Genomic DNA, 18,731 nt, shown 5'->3' on the forward strand with positions numbered 1-18,731 from the left:
GGAGATTTTTAAATGAAGTCCAGGGGAGCAACTTTCAGGGATGCTAATGAGAGGAATTATATAACCCTAGAATTTAGAGTCAAAGGCAATCTAGTTGAATCCCTTCATTTTTTACAAATGAGGAAATTGAGAGGAAATGGTTTGTCTGAAGTTACAAAGATAGCAAATTGCAGAGACAGGATTTGAACCCAGTGTACTTACCATTAGATTGATGTTTCAGATAGTGGTTGTTAAACCTAACTTTTATGGTCCCTTTATGGTATCCTGCTGTACTGGAGTTTCTTCTGAGATTAGGTAGTGTAAATTTCCCCCCAAAAATGAATAGTAAAATGAAGAAGCAGGAAGCTAGTACTAGAAATGGGAGGGCAAAGACTTTGAAGTTAAGAATTATGGGTCAGAGATATTTTAATACTTGGGAATCAAGGTGAAACAGTGAAGGCCAGACACGCAAAAACAGATAGAATGTTCTGGGGAAAGGAAGACCTTGAAATGTAGCAGGAAGCTTCTTAACAGTATTTATGCTGTAGCAGGGTTTCCAGGGTTTGGTCTGCATAGAGTCTGAACTTGTCAGGGGTATGTAGAGGAGATTCTTGTGTAAGGGGTAGGGATGTAGCTAAATTGTTTCAAGAGAGACCGAGAGTAAATGACTTGAAACAAAGGGAACTTATTAAATTGAACCTTTTTTCGGGGCAGGAGCAGGAGGTCCTTAATTACCAGTGACAGTGTTCTTGAGATCAAGGATACCTTTCTTAGAACTTATTGGAGCTTTCCTTCATTCTGCAAGCATGTATCCAGTTTCCATTATGTACCCTGCTCTTTGCTCTATAGGCCCAGAAAAGAAAAAGTCATAGTCCCTACTCAAGAAGAAAAAGGTAGTGTAATGCAATAGAAAAAGAACTTGGGCTGGGAAGCAGGGGACCTGGCTTCTTGTGCCATCCTGCCATCACCTCCACTAGGTAATTCCTCAAGGAGGGTTACCTTTTCTTAAGTTCTTATTCAACATTCTATGTCTTAAGACTCCTCCTAGCCTTATCAGTCTCTGGTTCTTGTGGCCCAGGTGCCTCTAGCTTTCTAGCTATCTCTTCTAGCTTTAAATCTATGATTCTAATTACATAGCCATATAGTAAAGTGGGTCATTGTGTTAAATAAATGAGGATTCCTGTAGTTATCCTCCTCCTGAGAACTGAAGAATCTTGCCCACAGCTAGCTTTTTTCATTGCCCATAATAATGAGTCGCTAACTAGAAGATACTGGCTGTTTCCTTTCTCCCTGACTAAGGTGTGTAAAATTTATAGGTTGCAGTTTGTATCAGTCTATTCACCAGTTCATTCAATTTAATCTGCCTTTCTTCCTAGGACTCAGAAGAGTTGGGGAGGAAGTAATAGGAAAAGCCTCCCCTGTCCTAATTTTATTAGAGGGGAAAAAAAAGTCTACCTTATCGTAAAAAATTGTTAGTGCTGGAAGTAATCTTAGGTCTAAAAGGACAAGATGTTTAGAACTTAAAAAGGACCCTAGAACAGAGAATGTCAGAACTGAAAAAGGCTTTAGAAATAATAAGGTTCATCTTCATTTGTTAGATGGGGAAACTGAGGCCCAACAAAATCAAAGGGACAGATCAACTATACGGGATAATATTGACTTTTTGTAGCCTGCAGAAGGCAATTGGCTTAATAGTGAATCAGTACTGTCAAATCCGTTAGGTTAGATTTCACCTCCCAGCTTCCTTGCTTCATTAGGCTAGCTCACCACATCAAACTATTTATGATAAATGACAAGAGGTGGGTTTTATTAACAGTCCTGCTTTTTCTTTCTAAACAGTTTTACTTATTTCTCCCCCGAAGATGATTGGAGTTGAATGAACTCTGTATTTGGATGACAGTCTCATTAGCCATGAGAGAGACTTGAAATCTTAGGGTGTGGTTTTTTGTTTGTTTTTAAGGAAAAAAAAAATAGATTCTGTGACATTACCTTAGATGTTATTAACAGGTTCCTTACTTTGGACCAGAGGCAGTGGATTGTTAAATGGATTTGAAATTGATTGAATGACAGGACCCAGTAAGTGAAAAGGTGACATGGTGTCAATGGAAAGAGTACTAGATTTGGAGTTGTAGGTTCTGAGTTTGACTCCCACTTCTGCTGTTCACTGCTTGTGTTACCCTGGTCAAGTCACTTAATCTTTTTGGACCTCATTTTCTTTTGTGTAAAATCAAGAGTTTGGATTAGGTAACCCCTCAGGTTCCTCTTAGATCTCTAGTGGAGTATCCCAGGGCTCGTTCTTTGTCCTGATTGTTTAACATTCTTAATAATGACTAGGGTGAAGGTAAATGTTTACCAAATTTGTGGATGAAACCAAGCTTGAAGAGGATAAGCAATGTGTAGGCCAAGAGTAAGGATCCCAAAATTTTGATGACCTAAATAAAATAAAATGCAATAGAAATAAAGAATATAGAATTTGAACTGATAGAAATTATAAGAAAATAGAGTTTGGTTCTAAAAAGGAAGCATGTACTAACAATTCATGGTCTCCCAGAATGGAATGGTAATGTCTCAAAAAAGAAGTGAAATCTGTCTTTGGAGGCTGTATGACTATGACCACTTGTTTGGAACTGAAGATTCTTTTCCATGGCTACCTAGAGGGGTATTCCTTGTCAGGTTCAGGTTGAATTGGAGGAACTCTGAAAGTCTGTGATTAGATGTGCCCCAGGCCTCCAGCATCAGAGTGAGAGTCTTCTCAAGGTTTATGGCTTTTCTGTATATTCCCAGTGGATGGAGATGTGTCATATGAGTAAGGTATCTCTAGAACTCGACATGCCTGCTCAGCCAGGTGGTAGTAAATTTAAGTGGAGAGAGTCCAATCATGGTAAGGTAGTAGAGAGAAAAAAGCCACACCAGGCCCTTGTGTCAGTTCATTAGTACTGTTTTTGAACAAAATGTTATTTTACATTACATTCCTTCCCTGTGACTCTGATTGGATTCTAGTTTTTAACGTTATGTCTTATGTGCTTTGTCTTTTGCTTATTCTCTCTGAAACACAATTTGCCAGACAGAAAGTGTGTACCGGCTTTTGATTGTAGGGAGCACACTCCGCACGCACGCACCCCCACTTACTCTCATTTCCCGAATGGCAGGAACCTTTCTAGTTGTTAGTCATCTGAATTCTAAGGCAAATGAGACTGTACCCTAGAAACTTGGTGCTGAGAGAGAGGGGGCTGTATCATAGCTCATGATCAGCGTTTGGAGAGAAGAGGGGAAGGAAAAGTTTTGGTGGTCAGTCCTCCACAAATAAATATTGGTGCTTTTTGAGAGTATCAGGAAAGCTAGTTAACTGTCCTAAAGAATAATGCAGGAACTTGAGAAGTAGCTTCAGTTGTTGGGATTCTTGTTCCCATAAAGATGTGGTTTTTATCTGGGGGTGGGGAATAAGATTGGAGGGAGTGATGAGAGGGCATTCACTGGACTGCAGAAAGCTGGATTTCCTACTTTAAGAATGCATGGCCTTTTTCCTATTAAGAGAAAGCCTACTTCCTTTAGAAAAACAATTTGGGTTCCATGCTTATAGTCAGGAAGTTCTTCTTTAACTTGAACATAAATAATTTATGCTTCAAGAGCTTTTTTTTTTGTCCTGTGCAAATGGAGAACAGCTGGCCATGATTATTTTTATATAGCATTTTTTCATAGGTGTGAAAACTTGTTAGACTGTATCTTTTCAAAGTAAAAAAAAAAGTAAAGTATGATGTGAATTCCACAAATTCTTAAATCCCAGAACCATGATAACCAGCCCTTAGAACGTGGAATGTTAGAGCTAGAAGGGACCTTAGAGTATAAAGTCAGTTGAAAGGAACCTTAGAGATCATTGAGATCAACATTTCCTTTTACAGGGAGTCACAGAAAAATGAGTTGGCCAAGGCAATAACAACTAAACAAATGGACTAGATTTTCTTGATTTTTGAATTGGATCTTCCTTTCCACGTCTTCAGCCTTTTAGATTATGGCATAGCAGAAAGAGCAGTGGATTGGGGTGGGTGGGGGTGGTCAGAGGACTGAGGTTCAAACTGTGGTTCTTCATTATACCTTTATGACCTTAGGCAAGTCACTTCCTTTCCTCTTGGCCTCAGTTTTCTCATCTGTAAAGTAACATTGGAGAAAATAGTTTCTAAGTTCCCTTCTGACTGTAGTAGTAGTCCAGGATTCTGCAAGACATTGTCAGGCTAAAGATTAGCTGGTTGGTTTGCTTTGTTTTCCTGTCTAGGGTCAGCTTTAATGTAGTCTGTCCTTCAGGATCTAGAGGTTTCTGGAGTCTTCCCACAGTTTGGTTCTGAAACCATGCCCTTCTCTCCCCATCCCACCCTTCACCCCCCCCCCCCCAAAAAAAAAAGAGGGAAAAAGTTTGCCTTGTTTGAATTCTGGGGAAACAAGACCTTCCTTCTGGGAATTTGGAGCGGGGACAGGTGATGGAGACACACATGACATTTGGCTGCACTGCTTGTGGCCCTTAGTTAGCCATTGTAAAGTTAATTTCCAGTTCTTGAATTGTTCCTGGAATCTTTGTTGGAGTGTGGCCACAGCTTGATTTCCAGATCCCTTTTAGATATTAATGCAACCTCTTTAGTATTTTTCATTTTTTTGGTGTTTTTGTTTATGTACTTCATGTTATATGATCTACATGTGATTGAAAGCCACTTAACCTCTCTAGCCTGTTTTTTGTTTTAGCTGTAAAAATTTTTTTAGTGAGACCATATTATCTCTTACAATGTTTCCTCTAGTTCTGATGTTGTGTACTTACATTTTAGATTATAAGTTATTTTCCATCTCTAAATCCTTGGTATATTTTGTGACAACCTTGGAAGGTGTTCAGGGCAAGTGATGCTAGCCCCATTTTACAGATGGAAAAAAAAAAAGAAAGGGAGGCTTTTGTCTTTAACTGAAGAAAAGTGGGATAGGCTGTATGAAAAGTCATAAGAATCATATAAGGGGGTTCATGCTTCAGGTATGACTGGGTGATTTCTGAGGCCTTTTCTAGTTCTGAGATTCTTTAGTTTTATAACATTTGTTAAGAGTGTTAGAGCCCATGGTGCTTTATCATCCTCTCAGTTTCCTAGCAAACAGTTTGTTTTATTGCTTCACCCACAGAAAGGGCTCATAGCACTCAAGTTTATCTGAAAGTTTTTGGTGATGAGGCATATGGATCTGGAGCTGTTGGTTTGGCTGGTTCCAGTGAGCTGATGTTATTCTTCTGAATCAAAGTTGAATTCTGTGTTCTATGGTCCCTTCCAACTCTTGCATTGTATTTTTTAAAATCCAGCAAGCTTCTTAACATTATTTTTTATAGTCCCTTCTAGTTCTAATATTCTTTGTTGGTCTAACATTGTGACTCAATGAAATTCAACCCTTAGGTTTGTTTTTTTCCAGCCTCTTTGATGGTATCATGTGTAACTGTAGCCACAGGTAAAGAAGAATTATAATGTACTAACACTGCACTGTCAAGCACAGAGAAAATCCCTGTTGGATTACAAACTACATCTTTCTCAGTTGGCCATTCTTGTGTGAGATGTGGCTGAGTTGTTGTAATCTATTTTTTAAAAAGCATTTTGTTTCTTTGAATATGAAAATGTAAATACTGTAATTTGTGGTGGAAAGTCATTTGGCAATAACTTTCATTGTTTGCACTGATGAAAAAGAAAAAAAAACACCACCAGCCGAGGTGTAATCTCAGTAATTTTAATATATGATTGTACTTTGGGAATTGCTTGTATCATGGGATTTTTAACCTGGGGTAATGGACTTTATGGCTCCAAACTATGACTGTGAATTTGATTCCAACGCTGTTTTGTATCAGACCTTGCCCTCCTCCCTGCAGACCTGTATGTTCCTTTTACCCAATGCTTTCTTAAGAGGTTTCTTTGCTGAGGTTCCTCAGTGAAGTAGGGCCTCTTGGGAGTTGCCCATCCAGTGGGGCACTGAGCCTTGACTCTGCTGCTCCCTCATTCCTGCCCTGCGTTCTCTGCCATAGACTGCCCTTTGGTTCTGCTGTTGTCTTTGTAATACCCTGCCATATTATGTTTACTTAACTCTAAATAAAAGCTTCTGGCTTAAAAAAAAAGAAAAAGAAAGAAAATTGGGTGAGTTATTTCATGAAGAGCTGGCTTTTCAAAAAACCTGTGAAGAATCATGATGTTGGAGCTCCTTTCCTCTTCAGAGTTTCTTCAGTTCTGAAAATAATAGCAGCTGCCTTTTTTGATGGTGCTTTGTGTTTTACAGAATGTTCTCCTTATCATATACCTTCAAGGTAGATGGAAGGTTATCCCTACTTCACAAAGGTGGGCACTGGGGCTCAAGGGGGAAATTACTTGTCAAAGCAAGGAAGCAGCAATTTATGGACTCCCATCTAGGTCTCCTCTGATTTTTTAGGAGTTTTTCCTGGATCATTGTGTATTTAAAGATGCCTTAGATTTTAGAGTCCGAAGACTTGGCTTGAAAGTAGGTCCTTTTTGCCCCCTCCTAGCTGTGTCACCTTAGACTAGTGACTTGAACCTCCTTGAATCTATTTTCTTATCTGTAAAATGGGAATAGTGACTCTTATACTAATGACTTTTCAAGTGCTGTAAGGATCCAATGATCCAGAAATGCATATAATTCACATTTATCAAGCACCTACTGTGTTTAAATACAGCTCCTTAAGGCATTGTGGCAGACAGCTTCAAGCACTATTGAAATTATTATATGATGCTGCCTCTTCACTCTAAATCCCAGGCCTCCTTGTTTGGTCTCCGTGTTTCTCCTGGGAACATCCCTCATTTACTGTGAATCTGAGTACTACATTTTTCCTTTCTAGACTTACTGACTATAACAAAAGACTACACAGTCTCTAAGGCTCCTTTTAGTTCTAATCTTACATTATCTTAAAATCATGAAGGACTGACTTCCCCCTTGTGAGGCCTGGGGTATCTACACAAGACTAAAACCATTTACTGGTAGAGATTGAAAGGGAAATTGCAGGGTTATCAGTGGGACAAGGGCTCTTTACCCAAGACTAATCTTTTGTTTTTGCAGAAATTCCCCATTGTCTGAGGCTGTCCTGTGTGTCCCCTTATCCTCCCTCCACAGCTAACCTGTTTTGGTTGGCATTTAGGGAATTAGGCATGTGATAGAAAATGATCTATAGGCTCTTTGAGCTTGCCCTGCACTTTCCTCACCTCCAAGCTGGGTCTTTAGTTTCTGCAAGGGCTTTCTGGTAGAGAACTCGTGGAATCAGGAGGTTTGGATTCCAGTCCCAATTCTCCAGTTTTCCTGTAGGAACCTGGACAAGTTCCTTTCCTTCTCTGGGTTTCATGGCCTGTAAAGAGCAATAAAACTTGTTTTTCTTTACCCTCAGAAGCAGGACTCAGTAAGCAGCAGTGTGAAAGTTGCAGAAAGGCAGATTTCAGTTTAGGAAAAACTGACAACAAGCCTAATTCACCAAACATCTCAATCTCTATGTGCCAGGAATTGGGATAAAAAGCAAAAGCAAAAAGAACCCCAGCCCTCAAGGAATGAACATTCTGATGGGAGAGATAACATATATAAGTAAATATGCCAGATAAATACAGAACTGAGGAAAGGGAACGTTAAAGGGGGTGGCAGTGGTAGCCATGAGATCAGGAACGGTCTACGGGAGGTAGGTATTGCTTGGGCTTAGTCTTAAGAGAAGCCAGGGGATTCTGGAGGTTGGACAGAGCACATTCCAGGCCTTGGGACCAGCCAATGCAAAAGCATAGGGATGGGGTAACAATTTTGAGAAACAGAATGTACAGGTTGGCTATATTGTATAGTATGTGAAGGGGAAAAGAATATAACCAGATTGGAAAGTTAGGAAGGAGCCAGGTTTGAAGAACTTTAAATGCCAAAAGGTTTTATATTTGGTCCTAGATGCAATAGGGAGCTACTGAAGTTTATTGAACCAGGGGAGTGATATGGTCAGATCTACTTTTTAGGAAACTCATTTTTGGCAGCTGTGTGGAAGATGGATGGGAGTGGGCACACTAAGGTCAGGGGCAACAGTCCTTCAAACTTCCTGCTATTGTATCTCCTGCAAGCTAAGAAGAATTTTAAATCTTAAATTAACAATAAAACTTTGAAGATATAAAAACTATTTTTAGTTTGAAGGTTCAGGCTGAGGGCTGAGTTTGGTCCTCTGACCATAGTTTGCTGACCTTTGAACAAGAGGCAGGGAGACCAATTAGAAGGACGTTCCAGTAGTCCCAGTGAAGGGTGATAATTGAACTAAGTAAGCTCTGTGAGTGGAAAGAAAAGGAAGTATGTGAGAGCTGTGTGAAGGACAGAACTAATCAGATTTGGCACCTGATTGGATACGTGAGTGAGGAGGATGGCACTGGAGTTTGGAACCTGAGCCACTGAGGAAGGATGGTGCTCTTGAAAACATGGACAGGGAAGTGAGAGGAGGGAGGGGAGAGGCTGGGAGGGAGTGCTGCTTTGGATGTGTTTTAAGAAATATACAGAGCATCCTTTCTGAAATGTCAGGTGATTCCTGAATGAGAGACAGAGAGACAAAGACACACTGGGGGGGGGGGGGTGTTAAGAGAATGAATGAGAATCAAGCTTATCACAGAACTCACACCTTTGGAGTGAAAAGGATGCAGATCCAGCTAGAGACTTAGAAGCAGCGGGCTGACAGGCTTACAGGTAGGAGGGGACCCATGATAGAGCTGAGTCATGAAAATCCAAAGAGTGATCTAGGGAGGAGGGTAGTAAGGAATGGATTTTCTTTTCATTGGAGGTCTTCGGTCAGGCTGGATGACCACAACCACTTGTTTGAGGTATAGATGACTGCTGAAATTCCTTCAACTGTGGAATTTTCTAAGTTTCTAAGGTCAATTCCAGCAGTCAGTCCATATTCCGTGGTGTTTTTTAGTTCTAACATTTTATTACCCAATTAGTGGCTAAGAGGCAGGTTGTGAGGGGGAGGGTGCCCTGTTCAAAGGGCTTCTTTGCCAGGGAGACCTTATTTTGTGGCCCTTTTTGTCTCTGCTGGAGAGAGGTGCTGTGCTCTCTGCTTCTCTTTGGGACACATGGGATGGGTCGGGTCCCTATGCTCATGGTGGGAGTGGGGGGCCATTAGTGTTTCTTTGAGAGGTAGAGGAGAGCCCCCCTTCTCACTCCATGACCACTACCTTTTTCAAAGTCTTACCTTGGAGAGTGACTTTCTATAAAGAGCCCTAGATTTGGAGTTGGGAGACTTGGGTTTGAATCCTAGCATTGCGGATTGATTGTATGTGATCATGGACAAGTTATTTAATCTTTTCCTGGTTCCTCTTTTGCAAAACAAGGGGGCATAAGGCCTATAGGCCCAAGGGTGGCTTTTCTTGGTCAGTACTAGAGGAGCTTAGGGGCTCAGCCCAGTCATAACTAATTTTTTCCCTCTGAGGAACTGCTGTGAGCTGAGGGCCCAGTTTCAGTCCCCCAGTACTTAATGCTTGTTGATTGACAGGAATCTTTGCTGCCCAAATTGGGCGTGCTTTCAGGGAGACCTGTGGCCTATCCTGAGGTTTCAGGAGCCAGGCCAGGAGGGAATGAGCTACCAATTACTTTGGTAAAAGTCTTCCTCAGTCTCCTTACATTCAGCCATGAAAAAACCTCAGGTCTCTCCTAAGTTTCCTATTCCATAAGCAGTTTAAAGCTCATGGCATGAGTGATTCCAGGTCTGGGGCACACACTAACCTGTCAGGGCAGAATGGGCATTGAACACTGAATCAGTTTAGGAAGTCATTGCCTAGTGGGAATTTATTTGGAACCAGCACACTTAGGCATCCTGCCCTTGGGATCAGGATGTTCATCCCTGAGAAATTCATAGGGCTCAGATCGCTACTTCTTGAGGATTCTCTCAGCCTAAAAGTGGGTAAGTAACTTGCTCAAGGTTACACGGCCAGTTGTTTTTCTGTGGGTGTTGAGTATCTGAGGCTGGAACCGATCCCAGGTCTCCTGATGCTGGGGCCAGAGCTCTTAGTACGCCACCTGGCCGCCCCAAGTGGGTTGCTCTTACTCGAGGAAGTGGGCTGTGGGAAGAAACCACCTAGTCTTATTCTGGGAAGAAGTGTGTAGAGCACTGCTTCAGGAAATCCAAATTTAAGACTTGTCCCTATTAGTTGCAAGACAAGTCACTACTATCATTTTCTCTTCTGTGAAATAAGAATTAAAGCAAAAATGAATGCCTCCTGCTGGGGATCCAAAGACAGTCCCTGTCCTCAAGGAGCTTCTATTCTACATCATCCTTGTGTCACTTGACAAGGGTCTTATAAAAAAATTTAATTTTGTAAACCTTAAAGCACTATAGAAACATGCACTATAATTTTCAAATAATTGGTAGGAAGAGGTGTGACCTACTATCCAAGTATCCCCTGATCCCCCCATTCTAAAAGGGTCCTGTGGCGGACAGAAAGGATTCCCATGAGAGCAGGGTATATGAAAGACCTCTGTCCCTAAAATTTGAAAATGGTATAATCACTATCCCAGTAGGGACAACAGAAGCAGCCTCAGTAACCTGGGGTAATGAAGCCTGAGGGTATCTATATTATAGTTTGTTCCATCTGTCCATACTCTGCTGATTTCAAATGCCAGCTCTGCTGTTTATTGCCTTTGTCAACTTGGGCAAGTCACTTCCTATCTCTGGGCCCTCAGTTTCCTTCTAAAACGAGGCTGTTGGACTAGTCCGGGAGTTAACCTTGGGTTTGTGAACATGTTAAATTTTTTTTTAAAGAATAAGTTTCAATATAATTGGTTTCATTTGTAATCTTATGTATCTCATATTTAAAATGTTAATTCCAAGAAGGGTTCTTCCTGTAGGCTTCACCAGATTGCAAAGGGGTCCACAATAGAAAACAAGATTAAGATTGCTAATGTTCCTTCCAGTTTCATAACTATCATACTACTACTACTACTACCCTACTTACTACAGGTCCTTACAATAACCTACCTGGAAGATAATAAATAGCCTCTTGCCTGAATAATATCTCCTAGTCCTGTTAACAAATTCTACAGCCCGACAGAACTGGGCATCTCTTCTCAGCTTCCTGCCCTCCTCCTCCCCCAATATACAATTTATATTCCCCATGCCTTAGCTCATGTTATTCTTTATTCTTGGAGAATGTCTTCCCTCCCCTTTGCCTACTAAATCCTTACCCTATCCCAACCTTTAAAGCCCAAGTCATGCGATCTCCGTGAAACCTTTACTAATGCTCCCTATCTAAAATAATCTCCCCCTTAACTGCCTTTGAAGAATACTGTTTTTACACATCCCCAATATCGTTATCTTGTTTGTATATATAGTTGTTTGTATTTTATTCATCTATTAGACTGTGAGCTCCATGAGGGCAGGGAGCATGTCTTGTCCAGACTATGTATCTCTGAACAGTGTTCTTCAAACAGTAGGTGCTCAATAAATACTTGAATCTCAATCTTTGCTTTTGGTGATTTCTTCCAAGTTGTGGTAAAACTTCAATATCTGAAGGGCTCCCAAATGGAAAAAGGGAAGACTTTTCTTGTAACATTAAAAGAACTAAAAGAAGCAGAACTTAGAGAGATTTGGACCATGTACATGGAAAAAACTTAAGAGCTGTTCAACAATGGAGTATGTCATCCCCTATAATTGAGTTTCTATCACTGTAAATATTCAAAAGGAGGCAGGCTGGAAGAGAAGCATAGAGCTAAATCACATGTAGGGCAGAAAATCTTGTACCTCTGGAGAATATCCCCTAACCTCCAATTTTAGGATCACAGATTTGGAGACAGATGGGATAGTCTTTTTTCTTTTCTATGAAGGAGGCCTAACATCACGTGTAGTAATAATACCAGAGCTGGGATTTGAACTTGGGTCAAATTCATTGTACTTTTTAGATGACCTGGCAACTACAGAAACCAGCTTTATGTGTCTAGCATCCAAATAAGTTGAGAGTGAAGAACTAAATAGAAGCACTGAATCTGGAGTTAGGAGTCAGTTTCAAATCTCCACCTGTTAGCTTATTTTAGGCATTCTTCTGTGAAAGGACAATGTCATTTATAAACTACCTCTCACTTCATAAAAGGCAAAGTAAACGAAGAAATGTGAGCAGTTATTCCCAACTGCAGCCCCAGTCAGCAGGATAAGGATGAAAGCAGCAGCACCAGGTATAGACTATAACCAGCTTGTGCCAAAGATAGTCCCAAGGTGCAGGACCCCAAGCTCTCTTCAGATGTAAAGAGGGGATCACAGTGCAACTGAAAACTTGCAGATAGATTGCTGACACTGCAGAATTAGAAGATGTAGAAAGTGCACAGGATGGAAGGGGAGCCTTGGTTGGGCTTCTCATTTTCCACTTTCAGAGCAGCCACTGTACTCCTGGAATCTGGGGAACAAGCAGAGATCCAAAACTGGCTCTCATATTCCCCATCTGAAAATGAGCTCTCTTCCTATAGAAGCAGTTGTTATTAATCATAACTACCTGCAGAGCACTGGGGGAAATACTTTAGATAAGACACTTTCCCTTCATGGAGCTTACAAGCCATAAGGATAAACAAAGACATGTATGTTAAAAAGGTAACAAACACTGAATTGTGTTATCAGGCAAACTTTCCTGGAAGAGGTAGCATCTAAGTTGAGCTGGTTAGGAATTTATTAGGTGAAGGAGAATAATTTGGGAGTTGAACCCAGATTTTTTTTTCTTTTTGGAGAGGGGAGGGCAGGGCAATTGGGGTTAAGTGACTTGCCCAAGGTCACATGGCTAATAAGTGTTAAATGTCTGAGGCCGAATTTGAACTCAGGTCCTCCTGACTCCAGGGCTGGTGCTCTATTCACTGCACCAACTAGCCACCCCAAACCCAGATCTTCTGATTGCAAATCTAGTCCTCTTTCTGCTATACCTTGAACAGAGTTTGGGCTTCATGAGCAGCAGGAAGAAAGCAAAGGGCATGTTTGAGCTTATGTCCAGTGCAGCTGAGGTGTAGAGCACATGAGAAAGGGTTGTAATCCTGTGTCAGAGGGCCTGGACAGTCAGACTTAATTCTGGAATGAAGTGTTTTGAATAGGAGCCATATAACCAGACCGGCATCGTTGAACCAAGATCTGTCCTGAGGAAGAGAACAAGCTCACCAGCCTGTTGGCAAGTTGCATACCACCTCCTCTAAGAAAGCCTTATAAAGATCCACAGTCTAGGCTTGTACCTTTCTTATACACAAGATGCAGGTATCATAGCAATTTGTTGCCTCCTAAAAACTCTGAGAGCAGAAACCGAGGCTTATCTAAACTGTCTCCCCCAGGGCTCTGTTTACCAAGCAGGTAGCAAGGTAAGGAAGACGAGTTGAACTAAATGGTCTGAAAGGGATTATGTTAAAGATGACCTCTGAACCCTAGGTCGGGGCCACTCTATTTGTGCCTTAGGCAAGGTTTGAAAGAATGTGTTCCCTAAATCCACTGGTGGCTTTGAGTCTTTACTATAAAAATATCATTTAGTGGAAAATATTGGAGAAGTTTTATCAGCACTTAAACCATTTCAGAACATTTTCAATTCCTAAGTAGTGGAAACCATCCTTTAAAGAGGGGGAGCCGCAAGAGGCTTCCAACTGAAGATGCTGACATCACTGAGAGCAGGGACACAGACTTCCATTTAATTCTTAATAGATAATCTTCCTTTAGCTGAGTAGAGGGAGTGGCCACTTGTCTATGCATTACTCTGCTGCTGAGTAAGTTGGGGCTGGGGGAGAGGGGCATTTCTGTGGCAAAATGGTCAAAGAATACTTCAAGAAAAGCCATAATTTTCATACCTCGGCAACTTTGCCACTTTAGAAGATTTAATGAATGAGTTACTTGGTTTAAAAAACGAAAACCAGAAAAAACTCACTGCTCGGTGGCCAGCTTCTGGTGACAAGCTTCTCCAAACTGAAACAGACTGGTCTAGGACAAAAGACACACAGTCTATTGTTGGGTCTCCTGAACTCGAAGGCTTTCCAGTTTGGTAGGAACTAAATCCAGCTTATGCTCAGTGGGAGCTCTCAAGACAAATGTGAGTGGAATGAATGCCTATGCTTATTAAAATGAAATAAAACTGAAGAAATAATAATAATACAATGTTACTGGTTTATATTTCAATTCATAAAGTTTACACACTGAAACTACCCCAGCACAATGTCCACACAACTTAATATTGGACGCACTTACAGTTGTTTGGGTGATTAAACAATAAAGATGATGGAAGCAGTTAAGGAAAGGGTTTGGGTATATAGCTGCATGTCACCTCTGTCGTCACAGGTCACATTAGCGAGCATTAGTACAGTCAACAAGAAAAGAAGGACAAAATAAACCAAGTATCTTTATATACAAACCAGTGTCTCCTCTTGTAACCAGCTTGCTCACACTGCACATAGGGTAAAGGGAAAAAAAAGTATCCACTGATACAAGAGAGATTTGTCAGCACAACATAAACCATTATAAATTAAAAACGAAAGTGAAAATAACAATCTTTAAAAAAAAGGAACAAGGTGCTAAAATCTTCATTCCATAGCTTTCAAGTGAGAACTTCAAGCCAGTGTGAATGGGGAGAGGCCCACGCACAGGAAGTACTCTGAGAACAGGGCTCCTGAAACCTGGCTCACAGATCCAGAGTCTGAGCAGGTGCAACGTCCCCAGAGAGTCAGTGAAAGTATATGGCTGGTGAGTCCCAGAGCACCACTACCTTGCTGCAAGTGCAGGTGAATACATACACAGCCCAAAAGACCAACTGCATGTGTACAATTCAGCTTCTCCTCATTCATACATATGTGCAAACTAAAAACCTTGATGTTGGGGAACTCGGCTTGTCATTGGGGTGTGGGGGGAGAAACAGGCGCAGCCTCCAACAGAACCCGTTGTCCAAATGGCCACATAATGAGTTACACGTCGGCAGTCCTGGTGTTGGCATTCCAACATGGCTGATTCTGTGTGGTCCTGGGAAAGACCCATTACACCTGTCTGGATGACACAGGTGGAATGACATTTGCCCCAATTTTGATTTTCACATCTCACATTCAAAGACAAGTCACCCAACATGGAACTATGAAGTCATTTGGCAGCTAGTGCTTAACAAAAAAAAAAGAATTGCATAGAATTGATTAGAAACATGTAAATAATGCCAAACAGAAAAATGTGCGGTGTGTTGTCTAACAAAACCAGATGGTGCCAACCACAGTCCTAAAACCTTTCAAATTTTTTTCCTTTCAAAAACCTCCCTGGATCCTACCTGGAAGGACCCCTTATAGACAGACTTGAGTTGTATTCTTGGTTAGTGATATTCCACCCCTGCCATTCTCTCTATATGTATATATACACACGTGTGCATATATCAACACACACATATACACATGTGCATGCACGTATATATACAAACGTGCATATATGTATATACACACTTATATATACACATGTTCATGTATGTATGTGTGTATATATACACACATGGACACACACACAAATTAAGGTAAAAAAGATCCAAACTGACCAAAAGATCCCTACACCTGTAATGTAAACTTGGCCACAGGGCATGTTAATTTTTCATACCTACTTTGACTTTGTGAAAAAGGCCTCTTAGGGGTCTCAATAGAGCGCTTCTCTGCAGAGTTTCAGTCTAGCTAGAACACCTGTTAAATATCAGTAGTATGGAGAGTCCTACACAGGAAGCCTTGTTTTGCATGTTTCCATCCACTTTATCATTGATCTATTAAAATCCTGACATGCTGCTGTGTTTCTAGGTTATATACATTCTGGTCCTCTGACATGTCACAAAATCAAACATCTGGCCGAGGAAGGCAGCCAAAGGCGGTGTGTTAAGAAGGTGTCTCTTTTTCGCCTCAACAAGTCTCTTTCCCTTGGACACCAGTCACTGTCTTTATAGAACTTATGGTTCGGTTGAACCAAGTCTTCTTGGCAGCCTGGACCTCATTCAGTGCAAGACCCAAATGGTGTTCCAGGTCCTGAAAGAGAAAACATGACCCACAATTACATTTCTGCTGCTGCCACCAGCCACACAACCTGATGGAGCCAGGAAACTGAGTGTAGAAAAGTCCAGCCTTCAGCTGGCTCAGAGCCATGAAGTCTTAGATCTGAATCCTGTTTAGAGACACTGAGTGCCCCTGGGCAAACCATTTCATGAGGCAGTGTGGCCGGCCTAGTGGCTGGAGTAAGGAAGAAATTAGTTCCAATCCCACTTCTGCCACATCCCATTTGTGTCCCTCTTCAGGACTCCTAGATTGTAGAGAAGGGGACCACCAGTACAGCGCGACCAGAGGAGGTTCTCCCTCCACAGAAGCCATTACAGGTATGCTCCAAGGTAAAAGGACTTCTCCAGGTTGATGGGAGGCTAAAAGGAAGGAGTGTATCTAATGGGCTATGCATATGTCAGGAGCTATCATGTTACTGACTTGTGCTTTATAGAATCCTAACATTTAGCTCTTGGAAGGGACCTCAGAGATAACTTAGACCAAGCGGGTCCCATAGCAGGGTTAACTCTAGGTCCTTTCACTGCATATTCACCTCTCTTCAGTGCACCATGCTACCTTCTTACATTAAAACCCTGCACTGTGAAGCTGAGTATTTTTTTTGCCAACTGCTCATTTTTAACAACATTCCTATAGAGCCAAGTGTCCCCCCTGTAATGTTATTTTGCCTTAAGCTGTTTGGTTTGTTTTTTTTTTTGCAAAGCTGTTTCTTTCTAGCACCACAGAGCAACAGTGCTTAAATGCCAACTTAACATCTTATTAATTAATTCTCTATCACATTCATGTGCTCAACTCATGCAATGAATTCTCCATTTATTCAGCTAAATAGGTCTTTTATGTACAGGACATGGTTGAGGACACAGAAATGGAGAACACAGTGTCTCTGCCCTTATGTCCAGTCGGTCTTTCCTTATAATACAGAAGAAGAGACATGTCCAAATAACTTTGAGACCACATGAATCTGAATGTAGCTAGCTAAGCTTTCTCTTCTATCTACACCTCTCCAAATCTGGTTTTTAGAAAAACATCTCTTTACATTTTTTCCTTTCAAAGAAATGTCACCTTAAGAAAGTGGCTTATGAAGCTACCAACTTGGGTAAAAGACAGTCATGATAAGGGCCTTGTAAGTGCAGGATAAATTTTCATTTCAGTGGGATTTAAACTCCTCCTATGACATACTTTGAAAGAAAAAAGTCCTCCAGATTCTCTGGTCTCAGAAGGAAGGGGCTGGGAAAAAGCACAGGTCACTCAGACTGGCTCATCTGCACGTGTTTTGAGTCAGGCACAGAATCCTCCCCTTAATGTTCACCCCGAGGCCGCCCCTGGGCCTCCTCACCTGGATTTTACATTCTGCCTCAACCAGCTGCAGTTTGGTTTGCGCCAGCTCCAGCTCCATCTCCCTCAGCTGGTTCTTCAGGGTCTCCTTCTCCTCATCCGTGTCTTCATCTGAAGCCTCTGTGGCTGAGCTGATGACCTTCACACGCCCTTCCTTGTTGAAGAACTCTCTGCAGCGTTCACAGTCATCCACCTTATGCTGAAACCAGAGGGCAGACAGTCAAGGACAGTATCGTTGACTGGCCCACAGGGGAGGAGGGGTTACTTTTGTCTCCTTTTTAAAAAAAATATAACTTTTTATTGATGTTTTTGTTTCTTATATCACCACAGTTATCCCCAGTATTCCTTCCCCTCCCCAATAGTCATCCCTTATGATAGTATTTTCAGAGAGAAAAAACAAATCAGCTCAGCAGATCAACTCATTGAAAAAAATCCCCAACACCTGTGGGCCTCCCCACTTCACAAAGGTGTATGTTGGGGGGGGGGTGTCCTCTCATATCTCTCCATTTTAGTCCTACTGGATCTTTATAATTTTATTGCATTCGCTTTTGGTATTTTGGTGTGTGGTTGTTATTTCCATTTACATTGTAATTACTGTGTATGCTATTTTCTTGGGCTCTGCTTATATGCATCATTTCTTCCAATACAGAAATATTCCATTACATTCATGTACCATAATTTTGTTTAGCCATGCCCTGATTGGTGGACATCTACTCTGTCTTCCAACTCTTCATAAATATTTGGTGTATATGGAGATGTCTTATAGATAGCTTCCTTGGGGAATTAAATCCAGTAATGGAGTCTGGGCATTTTAGTCACATTATTTGCAAAATTCCAAATTGATTTTCAAAATGGTTGTAACATTTCACAGCTCCACCAAAAATATATTTAGGGTGCCTATCCTTCCACTACCCCTCCAGCACTGACTGTTGTCAATTTTTGTTATTTTAGCAGGGATTACTTTCATGAAACAGCCACACAGAGTGGGAACCAGATGACAACTTCTTTTAAGTAATGTGATAAATCTTTTCCTAAAAATGCTGCAGATCAAGTTTTGACATAAACTGTAGCAATATATAATTTCATATAATGAGGCCATTTCTATGTTCTAGGTAACAGCTTCCAAAACACAGCTTTTCTAACATGGCTAGTGATTAAAAACTGTTTTGGGCAAGAAATCCTGTATATAACTAAGATTATGAATCCTTGCAGCAAATGGAGAGTGGAATATTGTTGGAAGAACATTTTACCTAGAATCTTGGTGTGTCAAAGCTGCAAAGGATAACTGAACACAGATGATAGCATACATAACATTAGAGCAGGAAGAAACCTGAGAACAGAGAATGATGGAACAAAGAATGTCAGGGCTGGGCTATCCCAGCGCTTAGTAGGCACTCAATAGA

At 41.2% G+C, this 18,731-nt stretch overlaps 1 protein-coding gene across 4 annotated transcripts in view; it reads right to left on the bottom strand.

Moving 5' to 3' along the window:
- Window positions 1–14,081: 14,081 nt before the first annotated feature.
- RABGAP1 (RAB GTPase activating protein 1) overlaps window positions 14,082–18,731 on the bottom strand; it is a 215,354-nt gene continuing 210,704 nt past the window's right edge. For all 4 annotated transcript variants that reach the window (XM_069073725.1, XM_069073726.1, XM_069073727.1 and 1 more), the window contains 2 exons: window positions 17,330–17,527; window positions 14,082–15,969 (listed from right to left, as the gene is read on the bottom strand). In XM_069073725.1, coding sequence (XP_068929826.1) covers window positions 15,847–15,969; window positions 17,330–17,527 — 321 coding nt within the window. In that variant the 3' untranslated portion in view covers window positions 14,082–15,846. The remainder of the gene's footprint in view (window positions 15,970–17,329; window positions 17,528–18,731) is intronic.

Source organism: Petaurus breviceps, unplaced genomic scaffold (assembly GCF_028583685.1).
Source record: "Petaurus breviceps papuanus isolate PSGF00001 unplaced genomic scaffold, PetGlider_PUasm1.0 90879, whole genome shotgun sequence".
NCBI lineage: Eukaryota > Metazoa > Chordata > Mammalia > Diprotodontia > Petauridae > Petaurus > Petaurus breviceps.